The 21056-nt window shown below is 41.6% G+C and overlaps 1 protein-coding gene across 1 annotated transcript in view; it reads left to right on the top strand.

Moving 5' to 3' along the window:
• LOC129337255 (collagen alpha-6(VI) chain-like) overlaps window positions 1-21056 on the top strand; it is a 72220-nt gene that overhangs the window by 12347 nt on the left and 38817 nt on the right. Inside the window, exons 7-20 of the mRNA XM_054990817.1 lie at window positions 1547-2134; window positions 2925-3488; window positions 7548-7897; window positions 8419-8497; window positions 9857-10002; window positions 10161-10253; window positions 11277-11330; window positions 11412-11483; window positions 11580-11606; window positions 14376-14420; window positions 14505-14558; window positions 16538-16600; window positions 18229-18294; window positions 19263-19316. Coding sequence (XP_054846792.1) covers window positions 1547-2134; window positions 2925-3488; window positions 7548-7897; window positions 8419-8497; window positions 9857-10002; window positions 10161-10253; window positions 11277-11330; window positions 11412-11483; window positions 11580-11606; window positions 14376-14420; window positions 14505-14558; window positions 16538-16600; window positions 18229-18294; window positions 19263-19316 — 2255 coding nt within the window. The remainder of the gene's footprint in view (window positions 1-1546; window positions 2135-2924; window positions 3489-7547; window positions 7898-8418; window positions 8498-9856; window positions 10003-10160; window positions 10254-11276; window positions 11331-11411; window positions 11484-11579; window positions 11607-14375; window positions 14421-14504; window positions 14559-16537; window positions 16601-18228; window positions 18295-19262; window positions 19317-21056) is intronic.

The raw sequence follows: 21056 nt of genomic DNA, 5'->3' as shown, positions 1-21056 counted from the left end.
ACATTTTAAAAATCAACAAAAACAGGGCTGGTGGTATATATTTACCTGGGTTATCAAGGCTGGTGCCAGGCAGATTGCTTTGGGGAGGGAGTTTAAATGTTCAGGTACTACAATTTAAAAGGCTCTGTCTCTTGTAGCTATCCATCATACCATAGACCGCTGCTATGGGGTGTACACTTACCCCACTATAGATTCTGGGAAACAGTTTTTGCAAAGATGTTTATGTTTCCTGGACAGCTGCTTGCTCTGACATTAGCCCAAGAGGTTGTCTTTACACCACCTTACCATGCTTCTTTGTGCTGCCCTTCCCTTACAGATGTCTGCAACAAACTTCTTCCTTTGGGTTCCTGTTTCTCTGGCCTCAGCTGTAGGATCAAGAGGGTTAGGTAAAGGTTACTGACCCATGGGGGGATGTCGCATCACGACTTTTTGTTGGCAGACTTTTTTTGTTACGGGGTGGTTTGCCATTGCCTTCCCCAGTCATCTATACTTTACCCCCAGGAAACTGGGTACTCATTTTACCAACCTCGGAAGGATGGAAGGCTGAGTCAACCTTGAGCCAGCTACCTGAACCCAGCTTCTGCCGGGATCGAACTCAGGTCGTGAACAGAGCTTGGGCCACTTGTATCCTCCTCCATCACCACCTCCCTGCATCTTCACTCTCTTGGAGCTCAAGCAGGGAGTCATTCTTGACCTTTAGATGTAAATATTCTCAGATAGGTACTATGTGTCACACCAGCCTTCCCTCCCTTATGTGAGGTGTCCAGGTCATGTCTGGCAGACAGTTTTTTCTGGTTGCATGTGTCATTTCTGTAGCCATGGCAGCTGAGGCTGCTTTGCCTGCATTAGTTTGTTGCTCATCACTGTCAGACAAGATTTGTCTTCAGAACAAACTTATTTGTTTACATTATTTATAGTCCACCTTTCTCACTGAGACTCAAGATAGGTACAAGTTAATATGATCAATGGCTGGGGCATTCAATAAACAGTACAATAGGGTATTGAAAGTAAGCAGAAATCCAAAACTGTACCGAAGTAATGCTGAAGCAAAACGTAAGTAATTTAATATGACATACTAAACAATGCAAAAGAACCCCAGATACAAGGTTCTGAATGGTGTCAAAAACCTATAGAACACATATGAATAGAGTTAATATTGTGGCAAAATAAATGTGCACAAAATGCCACAGGAAGCTTCACTGGGGATATGAAGCTGTGCAGGAGTGAAGCTCCTCTAAAAGAATTAACAGTTCTCTTTTTAAAACTGTGGTCTAATTCTACTTTTATCCAAGACTAAATTCTATTGGTGGTGATGCACAATAACTTACTGAGAATCTAGGAGAGAAAGTGTCAATTTGGGGTAAGCATGGCCAATGGCAACACAGCATTAGTATCACAAAACCAAGATATTAATGTTTGCTATTCCAAGAATAAAATATGTTTTGTTTCCCTTATAAAATAAAACTAATTTGTATTTTCTTTTTAGGAAAAAAGGATGCTTAAGTATGTACAACTATATTAGTAACACATGTTCCTTCTCTTCTAGATCAAATTCCAGAGTGCAAAAGGATAGAACGCTTAGATGTTGTCTTTGTAATAGATAGTTCCGGCAGCATAGGCGACACAAACTATGGCCTCATGCAGGACTTCATGATTCGCATGGTCAATAAATCTGATGTTGGCAGTGACCGAGTTCAGTTTGGAGCTCTGAAGTATTCTGACGATCCAGTAACACTGTTCTACCTTAATACCTATAACACGAAATCAGCTATCATTTCAGCTATCCGAAGTGACACACTTTTGGGCCACAATACTTACACAGCTAAGGCTCTTAGACACTCAGAATCATTCTTCACTGAGAAACACGGAAGTCGCCACCGCAGGAATGTTCCTCAAGCACTTGTGGTGATTACTGATGGAGAATCACACGATGCAGCGGAACTCGATGAAGTGTCTAAAAGACTCAGAGCCCGTGACATTGCGATTTATGCTGTTGGGATAAAAGAAGCAAAGACAGATGAACTTCAGACCATGGCAGGACCAAACAAAACATATCACTATGTGGACAACTTTGAAGGACTACAAAACATATCCACAGATTTCTCAAACAAGCTATGCAATCAGTCAAAGACAGGTAAAGTATTAATTCACTATTGTGCTGATCTGTTATTTTCTCAGTATTAGGAGCAGAGTAACCTTCTACAATATCTGTGGCGTGGATAATGTTGGTGATCCAAGGAGTGTTGGTGAAATAGGATCATTCTTCAAGTGAGCTCCCAGTTCCTCTTTTTCTCTTATTAGATTGTGCTTTTGTTTTTGTTTGTTCTTTTGTGCTCTGGGCTCTCTATCAGACTCAATACCTGGTTTCCCTCTAGGGTCAAGTTCTGGGTCCAGTGGTTCTGTGGGTGTAATTTGAGTTGGACAAAGGAATGAGGGGAATGTGTAGCGAGAAATAATCTTTAATGTTCCTTTTGCCTCAAACCACGGATTCAAATGGACACCTACGACCTGCATACAAGATCTCTACATAGTTATCTGAAAAACATATGGATGATACTTGACTGATGGAAATGAGAAGGCAGAGTAAATTTAGCAAGGAACCTTCAAGTTCAAAATTCTTGGGAATTACTTCCTTACTCCAAAATGTCTCCTAAGAACAGGAGACTTCTGTTATCTCTGTAATGTTAAGTAATAAACAGAATGCAGCACAAGAAAAAGCACACAGAACCACCTTAGCAAATTCATAACCTTAAAATGGTGCTGTGATTTCATATGCTCCTAAAGTGATGGTTATCCTCTTGGATTATCCTTTAATTCTTGGATTGGAATTTATTTATGGAATAAACAATCATGTTCTAGTATCATTTACATTGTGGAGTAATATGATGATGAATGTCTTGTTTTCATCTTGTTTTTGAATGCAGAATGTGAAGTCCACGCTGATCTTGTTTTCTTGATTGATGGCTCCAGAAGTATATGGCCACCTGATTTTGAGGAAATGAAAAAATTCTTGAACAACTTGCTTGATCAGATTAGTTATAACAGCAACATGCAAGTTGGCATGGCCCAATTTAGCAAAAGTTACAGAGAAGAATTTCCTCTGGGTGGTCACCCTAGCAAATCAGAGCTGCAAGACAAAATCTCTAAAGTGTCAATGATGCAAGGTGATGAAACTTGCATTGGAGGAGCTCTCCAAAAAGTGAAGGCCTTCTTCAGTCCACCAAGACGCAGAGTGGCTAGAGATATTCAGCCAAAGCTGCTGGTAATCACTGATGGACAAGCAACTGACGATGTTGCTCAACCTGCTGACAATCTGAGAAAGGAAGGTGTGGAGATATATGCAATAGGAGTAGGGAATGTTAGTGATATACAGCTTCAATCCATAGCTGGATCTCCAGAAAGGAAATACAAAATTGCTAATTTCCCTGGGCTGCCTGATATCACAAAACGCATAGCTAATGAAATGTGTAATGGTGGAGTTAAAGCAGGTAAGTTCAATAAAACTAATTTGACCTTCTTTGTTTTATATGTCTGCTAATGATACTACAGATGAAAGATTCTTTTCTATTTATTTCAGTTTCAAGTCAATGTTGTTGTCTCCCCAAATTTCATTCCCTTCTCTTTTGTACTGTGGGTCCATCTCCTTCCTGCTTCTGTTTTTTTCTTCCCTTATTTCCTGACTTGGGGTTCCAATATTTGATTCTTATCACATAGCCAAACCATGATGACCTTCTGTTTTGTGTTTCATTGGCACTTAAGCCAACTGGCCACAATCCAGAGGACCATGTGATCAGTCTATCTTTTACATATCAAAAGCTGTTTTTGAAACTTGAGAGAACTTCAAAAGTCATTTGCAATGTGCCACAAAGGGGCAAGTGGGCAGAGCTGCTGAAAGGGGTGAAAACACAAAAATCCTGAAGGCAGAAGTCCTTCCGTATATCTGAAAAGGTTTGAGGGATTGCATCCCCCTATTCATTCTGTATTCTCTCATTTCATATTGTATGACTGCTTCAACCCCATACAATTTCCCTCTCCCTGCTCATGTGTACTATTGCAATCTTTTTCTATAAATCCATGGAGACAGGCCAGGTAAGGGGAAGAGGAAGTTGTCAAGAAGTGTCCATCCTCTCCTCTGTGCCTGGGAGCCCTGGTAATCTTGCTAATCACCCATCAGGCCTAAAAGTGCTGCTGATGATGACCAGGTTGATTATAAACAAAGCATCCCTCATCCAGGATTTAATGATAGATAAGGTGTCTGACCTGGTATGTATCAATTAGAATTGGAAAGATGAAGGAGGAGGTATGGCTTTCTCCTGGTTCTCTCCCCCACCCAGTTTTTTGTTACCTCATCAGCCAAGAGTTAGGGCCAAGCTACAAGTGACAAATGACACCTGAATGGTAAGTGGATCGAGTGGAGAGCAAGTGAACAGGGAGGAATTCACTTGCTGTTCAAGTGTCATTCGTCACTTGTAGCTTGGCCCTTAGTAGGCATGGAGAAGAAGTGGCTGTGGTCTTTGGGGTCTGTGTGGTACTCACTAGGTACTTTGTTACCCAGAGTGCCAATTCTGAGTTTAAGTACCTGATACTGGGGACCTGGGATAGACTATGGATTCTGTTGGTGTGTCATGCCTCAGGAAGAGTGAGCCACCTTACGCTGCCACCACTCTAGAATTTAGGGTCCCTTGGGAAGGCTCAGAGTACCCTCCCAACCCTTCTGACCTCTGTAGCTTGGCCAATAAACAGGGGTGAGGACCCAGCAGAGTAACAACAAACAAAAGGATTTATTTATAAGGAGGTCGGTTAATATCAAACAAGCAAGCAAACAAGCAAGGTGCCTTAGCAACAACAGATGGGTGAAAGTAAAATAAACAAAAAGCCCTAGCGCGACTGAACTCACTGTCCCTCTGTCTGCCAGGCCTGCCTTCGCACCCTACCTCATGAGGGCCTTTTTCCCTAGAAGAAACCTCCTCTGGCCTGCTCCCTGGGAGGAAGAACCCAGGCTTTTTTCCCTCCCAGACTTATACAGCACTAGCCCCCTGTGTTCTGATTGGCCAAAAAGAGTGCCAAAACGGCCCAGGGGCTCCTGGGAATCGTAGGCAGGCCTACTTCCACTGCTAACAGGCTTCTGAGGCCTTGCTAGGCCTTCCTGGCACAGCCATATCATGACATGGTGTATCACCTGCCCTGCTCAACAGACTCGCTGCCTGAACTGATGGAGGTGTGGTGTCAACAGCTTCCTTTCTCCTTGTTCCTGCCCACACTGAGCCATGGAGTGGACTAGGGCAATCTAAAATACTGGCCTGGATTATCTTTCTGGAGAGGCTGGCAGAGCTGGGAGTCCTCCTGGGCACCACACTTTGGTGGTTCCACTCTTACTTGGATGGCCCCTTCCAGAAGGTAGTGCTCTCCCTCAGTCCTGTCCACAGAGGCACCATTCCCCTGCACTTGCCATTTCTCCCCCATGCTAGCAAGGGACTTTTCCGTTTTTTAAAGTGGTATTTAACATACCACGGTGTTTTATAACATGACAGCAGTTTGTCAATTACTATTTAAACCCTCCTCCCTGAAAAGCCCCCCCCCCCCAGTTGGCATGAGGAATAGCTGCTGGGAGGTGAGGCTGGACAGAAAAAATGAGAGGAAGCCTGTGGAAGCCCTGCTACTGCTGCACCTAATCAGTGTTGGCAATATGAGAGAGTTGAAGGAGGAGGAGGGAAGTTCCCTCGAGAGCATCAGAGCCAAACTACAAGTGACGCCTGTCATAGGTTGGACACTTGTCAGCTGCCCTCAAGTTTTGATGGGAAATGTAGGCATCCTGGTCTTGCAGCTGTAATGAAGAGCCAAGCTGTAAAACCAGGACGCCTACATTTCCCATCAAAACTTGAGGTAAGCTAATATCACATCTGAGCCAGCCAGCTTAATAAATTTTCCTTCTTGAGATTCTGTTTGGTTTCAAGTCCTTGGGCAAATCCCTAGTCCTGCTACACAGGAACCACTGTACTGTCTGACAGTGGTCCCGTTTCTGACATTGGATCACACAATTGATCACAGGGAACAAGATGGTAGTTGATAAAGTATGACAGAAAATCCCCACCCACCCCCATCCCCATAACAGAATATCATGATACTACGGAGTTCTATGGAAGATTAAAAGATCTCTGTGCACAATGGGGGAGGTGATTTTCATCAGTTCCCCCCTTCCACAGCAGCCCTCCAGCTCTCCACTCATGCTACTCCCAATCTTCCAGGAGCAGCATGGGGGGGGGTGCATTTGAGGTTGCAGTCAGAGAGGAAAACAAGGAAGCCATGGCTGGAATTTAGAGGGGATGGTTGGAATTTTGATGGGAACTTAGCCCCAGTTCATGACCGTGATCTGCAGTTAGTTAACTGGTGAAGTTTGAGCAGTATAATGCAGGAAAAGGATATGTTTACCCAGGGCTTTTTTCTGGGAAAAGAGGTGGTGGAACTCAGTGGTGGAACTCAAGACTGCACGATGATGTCACTTTGGGTCAGCTGGAACAAGGGGGGAGTTTTTTAAAGTTTAAATTGCCCTCGGTGAAAATAGTCACATGGCCGGTGGCCCCGCCCCCTGATCTCCAGACAGAGGAGAGTTTAGATTGCCCTCCGCTCCGAGTGGAGCAGAGGGCAATCTAAACTCCCCTCTGTCTGGAGATCAGGGGGCGGGCCCACCGGCTATGTGACCATTTTTAAGAGGTGCCGGAACTCCGTTCCACCGTGTTCTTGCTGGAAAAAAAGCCCTGTGTTTACCTATACTTTTTCATGATGTGAAGCAAAGTGGGGAGTGAAGGCAAGTGGGAAGAAACTAAGTAAGAGAATTCACCTTATGGCATGAATTCTCCCAGTTTAATTTCACAGCCAATTACATGGATTCCAGCCTCTTTGCATCTGAAAGAGGCCTCCTTATGTACGTGCAGTGGTCTCTCTGTGTCTGTCAATGTGCATGCAAGAAGTGCATTTCCCCTGACTTTATAAACTCCCCAGGAATCAGAGCATTTAAGAACTTAGGGAATCTTGGGGTGACTGATATGCATGCCCTATGGCCAATGCCATATCAAGACATGCTCTGTCCCAAAACCAAGTTTAAGAGCCCCCATAGCATTATCAAAACCAGCAATTTAGTATATTTTTGTATTTAGAGTCCACATAATCTGAGGCCCTGAACTGTAGCTTAGCTTGTGCTTAAGTCCCGCTAGGCTCATGGTATGCATCCCGGAACATAATTCCCCTTTCAGGATAACTTCATGCCAATTGAAAGTCAAGCTAGCTCTGTATTTTTATTCTCTGAGAGCAATGTGGCTAGCAAAATCTATTAAATGTTATTCTGGAATTAAAAGGTAAATTAAAATATACTGGGGCATAGTATTACATTGCTGAAGGAATCAGGCTCAGAGGTAGATGAACCATTTTGTTTGAATTGTCATATTTTGCTGTGTTTTCATTACTGACATTCTTTACCATTATCTGTCTCTGTCTTTCTTAATTCCACAGTTAGTTTGTAATATTTTCCATTTTATCTTCCCTCAAAACAGCATGTTTTGTGGACGTCGTTATGGGATTTGACATTTCATCTCAAAAGCCGGGTGACCGCTTATTCCATGGGCATCCTCAACTGGAAGCCCAGCTTCCTAAGATTATAGAATACCTTACATCTGTAAGCACTGTGAGTTGCAATACAGGAACAAAAACACAGTTCAGTGTGGCTATTTCTATGGGAAACACGAATTCAACTTTCTCATCAGACCTCCAAGTTGAACATGAAAAAATCATGGAAGAACTCAGAAAAATTACAATCAACAATCCATCTCATCTCAATGTCACATTCTTGGACACACTTTGGAACACATTTCAAAACATACCTGATAATGAAAAACGAAGCAAGGTAATTTATTCTCACACCAACAAAATCTTGCCTAAACTTATAATATCCTAGAGTTCAACACTTTATTGAATTTCCTTGCATCTTTCCTTTGTTCTTAAATGAGGCCAGTGTAACCTTATTTAAAAGGTTTAATTTATCCAAATATCTGATTAACCCTTTACTCTAGATATTCATTAGACCAAGGCTTTTTTTCAGCTGGAACGCGGTGGAACGGAGTTCCGGAACCTCTTGAAAATGGTCACATGTCTGGTGGCCCCACCCCCTGATCTCCAGACAGAGGGGAGTTTAGATTGCCCTCCGCGCTGCTGGAGCGGCGCAGAGGGCAATCTAAACTCCCCTCTGTCTGGAGATCAGGGGGTGGGGCCACCAGTCATGTGACCATTTTCTCCGAGGGCAACCCACTGAGTTCCACCACCTCTTTTCCCAGAAAAAAGCCCTGCATTAGACCATTTGAATATCTGGTTGCTGTTTGAACTGCATATAGTTCTTGTTTTAATCTTACATACCTGATCTTTCTTTAGGTGTTACTTATTTTCTCTGATGGCTTGGATGATGATGTAGAAGTGCTTCAACAAAAATCTGAAGAATTTAGGCAAAAAGGTACAGAGTGGATTGAAATATGGTCACTTCTGTCCAAGAGAGTTGGTATCAGTGTCAGTCCATCCATTAGACAGATTGAGGCAATTGCCTTGGCCTCTGTCACCACTCTGCCTGGCAAGCCACAGTGCCAGGTGGCACCCCAGTCCAGTGGATGGCCTGTGGAAAGCCTGCTCCATCTATCCTCTCTCTACAGTGGCAATGGAACCATGTGCCATTTTTCCAGTGCCATTTTTGCCTCCCCTTCCACTGCTGTTGGGAGGTGTGGCACCATGGCAAGCCACAGCCCCGGTGAGGACAGTATGGGTGGGGAAGGTTTCCCACAATGCAGGGAGGAGGAGGAGGGTGGCGGCAGCTTTCTTACATCATAGGGAGGTGAATTCAGGCAGTGGCTTCCCTTCCCTGCAACACAGAGGGATGGTAAAGTCATTTGCTTAGAATCTGTAAGTTGGCCCTAGTTGATATTAACAGCTGAAAACTTCTCAGGAAGAGATTCCTGTACATTGATGGGTCAGGAAATCAACAGGAATGCCTTCTGTGATAGATTCTGTTTGTTCCACAATAAGGTGTTTTTCCCCTGACCTGTATAGCCCAGGTGAGCCTGATCTCGTCAAATCTCAGAAGCGAAGCAGGGTCAACCTTGGTTAGTTATTGGATGGGAGACCTCCAATGATGATCAGGATTGCAGAGGCAGGCAACGACAAACCACCTCTCAGTCTCTTGCCATGAAAACCCAGCCAGGGGTTGCCGTCAGTCAGCAATGACTTGAGGGCACTCTCCAATACCATCATGTACTTAGATGGAATGCAAGGGGATGCAAGTTCTAGTTTCAACTTCGGCTGTAACCTTTCAAAGGCCTTGCTGTTTGCAGTTAGATGATTACACGTTTAATGTTTGCCAGTAGCAAGTTCTTCTTTGTTATGCTACCTGTCAGGTGCAATAGATTAGACCTGAGAGCCAGTACAGCAAGAAAGACTTGACAGAACCAAGCAAGGGTACTGGTGCAGGTATCTTGAAACCTAATATGCTGTCATAGTTCTGTATTCTGCAAACTGATTAATTACATAGTCGCAGCAGTGAAATATGAGCTGCTGGGGAGGGCGTTTGCCTTGAACTCTCAATGATAAGATGATTGGAAAAGTTCAGAAAGTTAGGTAATGGCTTTGCCGCCTTCATCCCTTGCAAAGTGATTTCCAGGTATTCCCATTTGCAGCTGTGCTAAAATAAAATATGAACAAATGAGAAAATCTTCACTCTTTTAATTTTATTATCCATATAATAATCTACATTATTCCCTGATGATACTAGGAAGTGAAGAATATAATAGATATTTAAACATATTCATAACTATGTTTTTAATAGGGCTTGATGGACTGATAACAGTTACCCTGGAAGGCGCTAGCAACTTTCATAACCTCCGATCTATTGAATTTGGAAAGGGAGCTGGATATAATAATCATTTGACAATTGGCTTGCAAAATATTGCCAAAAGCTTATTTGAGTATATGGTAAGTCAGACAAGAACCAAAGGGTTAGGTATTAGAGCTTTAAGTCCCATTTCTTTGGATCATCATACCAGCAAATAGATATTAATATTTATCAGTGTGAGGGGTACAGAATATTCTAAGAATAGGTATTTTATCAATTACAATTTCTTTTTTCCAAGGCGCAAATTGCTGAGAGAACATGCTGTTGTGTTTTTTGTACATGCATGAGGGAAGAAGGCCCCCTTGGGCTGAGAGGCAGACCTGGACCAAAGGTAAGGACCTTTTCCTATAATTTAATTTACATTGCAGTTATATAAGAGTTAAGTTTTTTTTTTAAAAAAAGAACAATTTTGAGCTCCATTGAAAACAAGCGTTTTTTTCTTTTGATTTCCCATACACTGTACAAAATCAGAGATTATGATTATGACCCTATTCCTGGCATTACGGACAAATTGCAAATCATGTCATGATTATTTCTAAGTACTAAAGATAATATGTTTCAAATTTGCCAAATCACTGGCTATCTTTGCTCTGTTTTAAAAAACTGCATTGAAGTTTCCAAATTCTCTTTTTTAATACTTCAGCATTTCACATGCACACTGGAATGAATCCAACATCTCCCTTCTGCAACGTGTTGGATCATAGATAGTATCTTTTAAATTAAAACCCATTCAGTGATATTAACTGTTTCCTATAATTGCAAATTCCATTGATGCCCATATCAAGAAAGAGCCAGTGAAATCATCAATATCTGTCTAAACTATTCAGTATGAGTCTCGCTGGAATGAAGATCTATTTCTCATCTATCAATTTTTTTTAAAAAAGAAAAAAGTTGATTAACCTCATCTATCATTTCCTCTAATTACAAAAATATACAAATGGCTGTGATGCCATGCAAAATGAACCAGTTTATCCAATGAGTGTTGCCTGTTGAAATGTTACTGAAGAAACAGCTTCAATACGGCCACGTAAAATGGTTCTGCACCACTTTCAGTAGTTTTGACCATGGCACTACAACTGTGCTTTATTTACGGAATGAAGTTTTCAATGGAATAGTCATATTTTATTGAACTATTTTGACGTTCCCAAGTAAAAAGTTCTTGTAATGCCTGAGATTTCCCACCAATCATATTTAAAGAAGACAATTATTGAATCTTAAGCCAACTTTTTCTGAAAAGGAAGTTGAATTAAATTTGTCAAGTTATGCCTTTGAGTAAATTGCAAGCCATTCCTAGTAAAGCTTTTTAGTCCAATGATTTTAGTACTCATCTGCTAATTCACAATTTTATTTTCAGGGGTATATTGGTACTAACGGCACTCGGGGATATATAGGAGATGATGGAGAGCCAGTAAGTTCCATAACCTTGGAATTAATTTATCAGTTCTTAAGATTTGTATGTTCCCATTGACTCTCAATCATTTTTCTGTAGGGTCCCAGTGGGCCTCCTGGACCAGTTGGACAGCAAGGCTATGTGGGATGCCAAGGTGATCAGGGAGAAAAAGTAAGAATATTCCTGTGCCACTGATGGTAATCTTATCTGCATACTTGCTGTTTTCATGTTTCATTAAATACATGTCTGTCCTTTAAAATATTTCAGGGGCGACGAGGATGGAGTGGAGAAAAGGTACAGTAAGCAAATGTTTATTTTCTGAAAAAGAGATTGTTATAGGATTTTATAGGATTTATAAACCTATACCTGGAATAAGAAAATGGTAAGAAGAGAAAAACTGTCACTAAGTGGCAAATTAAAGATTATGTGCCCATGTGTGCAATGAAGCTTTGGGTGGCTGCATTGTTGATTGTAGGAGTAGCGAGGAGGAGGAGGAGGAGGAGGAGGAAGGCATTCTCAACCCTTTTCCTGTTATTGTTGTTTCTGCTCAAAATTGCACCCCACAAATTCCCCACCACCACCGCAAGCATGCACAGTCATTACTTTTTAAAATGTTTCATATTTTTCTGTCTTCAGAAACATATACCTTGGCCCATATGGGCCTGTCTTGCAAATGTTTGATTCACATTGGGGGGATGTACTTGGCTGTTAGTTATATGATATTGCAACAAACACCCGTGCTTTCCCCAGCATCCTTGTTCCGCAGAGTGTCAGAACTGAAAACCTATAGGACAAAAGTATTGTTCTTTGATCCCTGCCATCTGCAAGAAAAATGGGGATGAGCACTCTCACTCCCTGTCAAAGTGCAATTTGATGGAAGTTCATTGGAATGACACCTCAGAAGTAAAGTAGAATGAATCCAAATGAACATAGGATAACTGGGTTGCCCATAAAACTCCTTCCTTCCCCCACTAGTTCTCATCTCAAAATCCTGGCCTTTAAAAAGCAAGTGTTGAGGTTTTCACTATTTGTTTGCATGAAATGTGTACTTGTCATTCTGTTTGGTATATCAGTCTGAAGACGCCAAGGGTTAATTGTGGTTATGCAAAAGTTGGAATGCCTGAAAGGAGAACCATTCTAGCCAGGAGCTGAGTTCCCACTTAGCTCGTAGCTCATAGGCAACAGTGAACTGGATGGTAGTAAATTTCTGATTTGAATGGAACTTTCCAGTCCAGACCATTTTTTGGTCCAGAAGAAGGAGGACATTTGACCAGTAACTTTTTGGAGTGCTTCCTGAATTCTTCCTTTCCTGGAACCAGAAAAAATATCTAGCTAGACCTAAAGCATAGTGAGAGAGAAAGGAGGGAAGTGTGAGATGTTGTTGTTATCCTGGAGTTCATTGTAGTCCTAGAACTGTTCTTTCTAAACCAGCCCTAATGCCCCTGTGAGGCTTCCAGGATTCCTTCAGAGTAGAGTCAGTGATTTGTGGAAAGCTGTGCATAGTGGAAGAATCCCAGGATACCAAGTACCTGAGCAAGCTTGAAAATGGGTGGTGGTGGTGGTAATTAAGAGGATGGGAAAATACAAGTGACAGAAGGGGAGCAAGAAGTACAGAAAATGGTGGATTAGAGGTCATCATCACATGTATCTCTTTTGAGCAATCTTTGGAAGAAATAAAGTCATTTAGCTTGGCTTTATTATGTTTTTCTATAGATTCACTGACATAAATATATCCTCAGAGTAGCAGCTAGAATCCAAATTAAAAGTACAGTTTATGACCTGGAAATTCATCCTGATTTGAGAGCACGTCAGATTTCTAAATTATCTCAGTTTCTTCATTTTTGTTCACAGGCTCATAAGCAGGGAGATTATTTGGAAGCTTGGAGATGAGCAACTTGAAGCATTCGTGTCTTTATGATTTCAAACAGTGATGTTCATAGTTTTTAGGAAGATGTTTTGCAGAATTAATGGACTTTTATGTAGGATCTCTTGTCTGTCTTTTGTGTAAGATTATTAGAAGTGATTTTTAAAAAATCTGTATTTAAGAGAAATAAGCCATTCTCCATACATTAGGTATATTTGTTTAATGGCTGCTAAACTTACCTAAACTAAGATAATGTTGAAAACCAGATATGGTGAATTGTTACATGGATACACCAGCTGCATGGATATTTTAATTTCAGTGTTATCATCAGTGCCAACTGCGGAGTGGAGGAGAGGAAGGCTATTTAGCCTAAGGGTTAAGCAGGGTTATCCCCCACCCACCCCCAACTGCTCACCTGGCTGACGGGAAAAATAAAGGGAGAAACAAGGGACTCACTTCCCCGTTCCCATGCTTGCTGATCATAACAACATTGCTGGCAGACATGCTGACATCATTTCACTTGGGCCCGGAAGTGATGTCAACACATCTGAGAAGCCATGGTTTTGTGTCAAAAACCGTTGAATTTCTGACCCAAACCACAGCAGTTCCAGCAGGCTGGTGACATAGTGATGCCACTTTGGGAAGTAATATTGAGGTGTGCAGAAGCCAGTAAATATTCCCCCTGCTGTCCTTGGTCCCCTATCCCCTGCCAGTTGCTAGGGGATAGGGAATTCCCCCCTGGAAGAAAACTCTGAGAGGGAGCTTCATATTTAGAGATTTGTTAACTTTTTGGCATCTGATAAGTTTTGTATCTTGGTCTTATGCAAATCATGTGTCATTTTTTATTTTTATTATGGCTGGGGCCTTGATAGCTGGAAGTGGCCTTGGTCTCTCTGGAACTCTGAGAGGTCCTGGTTATGATCAACGTCCAAGACAAATGGTTATAAAAGATAGAAGGGATTAAATAAGCCAGACTGCCAAATTGGAGACAGAGACAATGTAAAACCTTCCAGAGTAAGTTATAGGGAGACACTAAAGTAGTGTTGAACCCAAAGTAATTAACATTACAATGAAAATCCTTTATTTAGTTTTAGTTAGTTGGTGGAATTGAGATAGACTCCAGTTCTCTTGGACAGCTGATGTAGGATAATTGTCCTGGGTAACAATAGAATACATATTTCCTGTTTTTATTTTCTCAGGGAGACAATGGAATTGATGGAATTTATGGAATCAATGGAGAAGAGGTAACTCATATTTTGTCATCTTCTGTCATTGTGGTTTTTTGGGTTTGATAGATAAAATAAATTTTCTTTTTTGTCTTTATCAAGGGAGCACCTGGTCTGCCAGGACCAAAAGGAGAAAAAGGAGGCCCTGGCCAGCAGGTATTATTTCAAATTCTATTATTGCTTCAATTTTGAATTTTATCAGAATTAGAAAGACAGTGCATGAATGAGAAAATATTCACATCAATTCTCAGAGGACTGAAATGACTTAACAAAATATGAATTGTAATAGAGTATTGTTCCCCCCCAAAAAAGTCAGCAATAGAACTATGTTTCTTAAAACACAAAAATGGCATATGTCTCAGGCAGTTTCCATATGGGGACAGGTTCATGTGATTTCCTCCTTGCCAGTGCAGTTGTTGATATAGCACAGCAGAAACAGGGTTTTCATAATGGTGTATTTCCACTCAGTTTCACTGTCCCAGTCCCACAGTAGTAGCCATCCCCCCTTCCCCAGGATAATGAGGCTTTTTGACTATTTTTTTTAAATTGTCAGATGAATATAATTATAGAGATATGACATTCTTACAATATGTGTAACAAATTCCATGAAATCTCAGCTTTCTCTCTCTTTCTGGTCCCCCTGAGATCCAGGTCAGATTCTCTGATGTGAGTTACAGAATCCCAGATTTAACCATTTGGGTGTAGTGGTTAAGAGCGCAGGACTCTAATTTGGAGAACCGTGTTCGATTCCTCACTCCTCCACTTCAAGCCAGCTGGGTGACCTTGGGTCAATCACAGCTTCTAGCTCTCTCAGCCCCTCCCACCTCACAGGGTGTTTTGTTGTGGGGATAATAATAGCATACTTTGTAAACTGCTCTGAGCGGGTGTTAAATCATCCTGAAAGGTGGCATATAAATTGAATGTTATTATTATATTATTATTATAACCAGCCATTATTTCCCATGGGGGAATAATGGAAATTAGATCAGGGATTCTCTAACTCTATGGGGAATAATGTTTGGCAGGCTGGGGGAGGCATTTTTAAGCAATCTCTACCAAATTTGGAGGAAACCTACTCCTGACTGTCCACTAAAGACCTCCCCCCCCCCCACTTTCAAGATGTTTGGAGCCCAGGGTCCAATTTTGTTTGTCTCTGAACACACTGCCCTCAGACGCTCTCCATTGTATTCTATAAAGCAGTAGTCCCCAACCTTTTTGAGTGTGTAGGCATATCTGGAATTCTGATACAGTGTGGTAGGTGCAGCAACAAAATGGCTGCTACAACTTACCTTCAGTCACACAATGAAGATCCTTGTGTTGTGGAAGCAGTTTCTGCCAAAGCTATGTTTTTAAAAATCTGCACAGCCACTCAGTACTCCAGTAGCTAATCAGAAGCCATGATTTGCAGAAGCCCCACCTGGCCCCATCCACTTTCTAAAAACATTTGATGAGCACCAGAAAAGATGTTGATGGGCACCAGGGCTTTTTTTCAACTGCAATGTGGTGGAACGGAGTTCCGGCACCTCTTGAAAATGGTCACATGGCTGGTGGCCCCACCCCCTGATCTCCAGACAGAGGGGAGTTTAGATTGCCCTCTGCTCCGCTCGGAGCGGAGGGCAATCTAAACTCTCCTCTGTCTGGAGATCAGGGGGCGGGGCCACCAGCCATGTGACCATTTTCTCCAAAGGCAACCCACTGAGTTCCACCACCTCTTTTCCTAGAAAAAAAGCCCTGGTAATTTTACATTTGTCCGCCATCTAGTCAGCCTAATGTCTCTGAGATGGCTTAAACAGAACTGAAATAAATAGCTGTCAGGCAGGTAGTTGAATTAAAACCAGCTTGATATGTTCTCGCCTGTATTCGATTTCCTACATTGAGCAGGGGGTCGGCATAGCTGGCCTATAAGGGCCCCTTCTAATTCTAAAACTATGATCTCCCAATATTTATTAGGAGGTAAATTGCATTACATTAATCAGTCCTCAAGGTCAGAAAAGCATGAACAGACAAAGCAAATTCCGTACTTTCTGAATTAAAAAAATTATGAGGGAACCAAATAAAAAACATGAAGTTAAGAACTGAGACAGGCCCAAATCAAAGGATTTTCAAAGCTTAACATACATTTGCAACGTCTTCAGGGCAACCCGGGATCAAGAGGACTTCCTGGAGAACGTGGTCAGAAAGGCTTCCAAGGAGATCTTGTAAGTTTTCTTCAGAAACACATTTACTATACCGTATAAATTAAAGATGTGATTGTATATTCAGATCCACTAAAAAATTCTCACATAGCAGTTCTTCACTGGTATGTTATCATTTAGCAAAGTCTTAAGGAGTAAGAATGCCAGATCCTTACCTTGATTGAGATCTGATATCTCTCATAAGAGTTCCACTGCTGAAAGAAGTTCCTATGTGATCTATATCTTTGCCACTCCATTTTTGCAAGCTCTTTTGGTAACTGCAGGAGTTTTACCAGCAAAGATGATCACATGTCTACCACAGGGGAAAAGTTCACAGAAAAGTGTTTTTGAAATAAATATTGCATTTCATAGCTATATGTCTTCCCAAAATACAAATTATTGTATAGCTATGGCCATACAAGTTAGTTATCTTCCACAGAGGCCTATCCCTCTGAAACATCTCTACAGCATCTGTTGAGTGTTTGGAATAAATATCACCTCAGTAAGGGCCAAACTGGACATGACGCTGGGAATTCTATGCCCAACTCTCAGGCATTTTTTTTCTTTTTAAATAACAGCCATGGACCCCTGATTCAGATCAGGACTGTGCCTCAGGGGTTTAACCCTTCTACTCAGAAAATTCCTAGAGATTTGGGGATGGTTTCTGGAGAGATTATTTTTTTATTTTTATTTTATTTTATTGTATTTATATTCCGCCCTCCCCGCAAGCAGGCTCAGGGCGGATAACAGCATTAAAACATTTAAAACATTTCATATAAAACATTTAAAAGCATTGTACAAAAAATCAGACTTTGGGGAGGAGAGGGAGCTCAGCAGGCATAGGGTGCTCCTTCCAAAGCTGCCATTTCCTCCAAGGAACTGATCTCTGTAATCTGGAGATCAGCTGTAATGGCAGGACAACACCAGGCCCCGCCTGGAGGGTTAGCAGGTCTGCTTTCCTCCCCTATGCCGTTTTGATGATCTGTCAGAGCTATAAAGAGCTGCTATTTGCTTTGTGGGGCAAACATTCAAGGAAAGATTCAGGCAATATACAGAGTGTCTACATGGTTACTCAGTGAGACAAGCATCAGCCCCATGCAGGCATTTCAGGTCAAGAAAATAGCATGGGGCAGAGTTACTTCTCCCTCCCCTGCACCACATTCCCAATTCAAAGTGGGTGATGGCTGTAGGATGTCTGCTAGAAAATAATTGTTAACCAATCACAGAAGAACAATCTTACAGCCCACGTACTTTGTAAGGAACTTGTGGTAAGTTATACACCTGTTTGACCTAAGGGCACCGATGGGGGAAGGATGCTTCAAATCATCATAAGCTATGTCACCTGCTACAGCGAAAGGTTGGATTTTTTAAGAAATCTCTCCAAAATCAACTGGCCGTCAAGGATTACTATGAGAATATACTTCCTGGTCTTAAATATGGTACTCAGAATCTTGAATGTACAACAAAAATGTTATATTGATCCTGCTAAAAGATCAGTGGAAGGGACTGCTATATTCTTGTATTAGAAAATAGAAACTTTCTTCTCAGGAGTTTGAAAACCACAGGATGGATTTGGCTAACTCCAGCATATTATTTTGAGTGAGAATTGATTTTATTTTTTATGATAACTAAACAACTTTTTTTTTCTTTAGGGTAATCCTGGAGTGGACATTAACATTGTAGGAGCAATTGGCCCCAAGGGCTTACAAGGGAGCAAGGTAACTAATACTTATTATGACTTGGTTTACAACTGTGTTAAACGTACAACCCTTATTATAAGATCACACATTGATGACTTACGAATAACACTAAAAGCACAATAGATTAATTGACTTAACTAGAATAGATTAATACATTAATTGTAGATTTCTTATGAGCCCCATGGCACAGAATGGTAAGCCGCAGTACTGCAGCCCAAGCTCTGCTCACCACCTGAGTTGGATCCTGGTGGAAGCCGAGTTGAAGTAGCCGGCTCAAGGTTGACTCAGCCTTCCATCCTTCCGAGGTCAATAAAATGAGTACCCAGTTTCCTGGGGGTAAAGTGTAGATGACTGGGGAAGGCAATGGCAAACCACCCCGTAAAAAGTATGCCAAGAAAACATCATGATGCGACGTCCCCCCATGGGTCAGTAATGACTCGGTGCTTGCACAGGGGGACTACCTTTACCTTTACCTAATCGTAGATTTAAATTTGAATTTTCAAAGAATGGAAACATTTTTAGTAAGAAACTGGTGACAATGAGGCAAGTGATATTTCTGTCTCGCACCTTATTTCACATCTGATCAGGGATAGGAGGGGGAGGAGGGGGAGTAAGAAAGTAACAGACATGGATCAAATTTGTATTATCTTTTACAAAGATAGTTACAAAATATGCTTTGACCCATTTTCCCTTTTCGCTTAGATATTTAGACACTAAGTAGGAATTGCTCCAAAAGTTTGTACTGATGCGTTATTTGATAGCAATAATAATTATGTGACAAATATTGCTATGTGACCCAGTCCTTAATCTTCTTCATTTCTGTCTTTTACCTATACTATCTTCTGTATATTATACATTATGGTTTTCTCATAAGATGGTATATATGGCTGCTGCCTATTCATCTATCCTTATAAATGTGTGATAAGGTTAAAGATTAAGATCTTTGAGACTGTATCTTAACATGAAATTAAATTCTCCATCCATAGGGTCAAAGAGGACCAAAAGGTTCAGCAGGCATTGCAGGATCTGAAGGAAACAAGGTAAGAATAAATGCCCTAGTTCAGCAGGAAAGCAGCATACACATTCTGTAATAAATAACTAACTAAATAAAGCAAATTAAGAGATTAAACAACATCTGACAGAAAGAGTCAGAGATTTCCAAACTAGACATGGACTCCAGAAACTATAATTTCTTTCTCGTTATGGAGAAAACCCTAATATTCTAGTCGCCATTATCAAAATATTGTTGCTAACACTGTTTGAAAATGAATTCTTTATACAAACTGGTTATTATTAAAGGGGAAAACCCCAATGATTTTAAAAAATGGGATGTGGCCAATAGATATCTTTCGGGAAGCAATTGATAAGTATCTTTTGAGCGATTCCTCTTTTCCTCTACTATTCTGGCCCCAGGGGACAAATTCCTCTAGCGACAACGTACCAGTTTATCTGGGTACAGCCATCATGAAGGCAGACCAATTAAAGAGGATGGAGCCTTGCCCAGCTCACTCTTGAGAAATGTTTATAAAAGCAATGATTCCAAAAAGTTCTCTCAAGACATCTGTTGTGCTACTGTAGATTGGAAAGGTCAGGTTTTTATTTTCATTCTCCTTTAGCACAGCAAAAAGAAAAAAGTTATTGTGCAGTGGAGAAAAAAAACTAATGTTAATCTCTTTCAAAATTTAGTTTCTGGAAATCCTATACCAGTGAATAGAAACTATTGTATTTCTACTGTTTTTGTATTCTAATGTGTTAAAACCATTAGGTAACTGTAATACAGAGTTACTTCCATATTGAAAAATGTATCTACTACTCAGATATATGCAAAGCAAAATAGATATACCTCAAGTAATTTTAAAAAATGCAGAGGGAAAGCCTCCCTCCTACTAAGCCATGACTTAGTATGAAACATAGGGTCACAGGTTCCCCTGTCCTCCCGGGGGGAGGTGGGGCCCCCGGCACCTACTTGCTCCATTGTTGATTGTGTACACAGAAAGTGCACCGCTCCTGGGCCTGCATGATGACATCACTTCCGGGAAGTGATGTAATCACGTGGCTGTGGCTACCCCTGGGAGCGCTCCCGCACTCCACAGGGGGGCCAATTCAGGCCTGATTTGGCTTGAATCAGGCTGAATTTGGCCCAAATCAGGCCCAAATCAGCCTGGAATGGGCTGCTGCAGAGTGTGGGAGCAGTCTGCGCTCTGCAGTGGCCCAATATGGGCCAATTCAGGCCTGAATCAGAACAAATCAGCCCGGAATGGGCTGCTGCAGAGCATGGGAGTGCTCCCACACTCCACAGTGGCCTGATCTGGCCTGATTTGGTCCTGATCTAAGCCCATTTAGGCCTGGATCAGGCCCACGGGAGCACGTCCCCTGGGAGTGCACCTCATCACCTGGGAGTGTGCCATACCACCTGAGAGCACGCCCCTGAGGCCCATGCCTTCCCCGCTGGTCAGGTAAGTGGGGACGGGGAGCAAAGGGTGGGAGCAGGTGATCCCCCACCCCCAGCGGGGGACTGGCAACCCTAGACAAGGAATTTTTCATGCAAAAATATATCTACCTGTAACCAAAAAAGAATTTGCAAAACTCCCAGGTTGTTCCTAGCCAAAACTTTAAAACAAATTATTTTGCATGACTACTAGGTTTTCACACACACACGCACACCCAAACACACATACACATATGTGTGTGTGTCATACATGATAAATGGAAGATTAGAAAATTTAAAATTTAGAAAGCAGAAAATTTATGAAATACAAAAGAAAACAAAACAGGAAATA

Source organism: Eublepharis macularius, chromosome 11 (genome assembly GCF_028583425.1).
Source record: "Eublepharis macularius isolate TG4126 chromosome 11, MPM_Emac_v1.0, whole genome shotgun sequence".
Lineage (NCBI taxonomy): Eukaryota > Metazoa > Chordata > Lepidosauria > Squamata > Eublepharidae > Eublepharis > Eublepharis macularius.
Note: the sequence above shows the minus strand (reverse complement) of the source record. Positions and strands in the feature narration are given on the sequence as shown.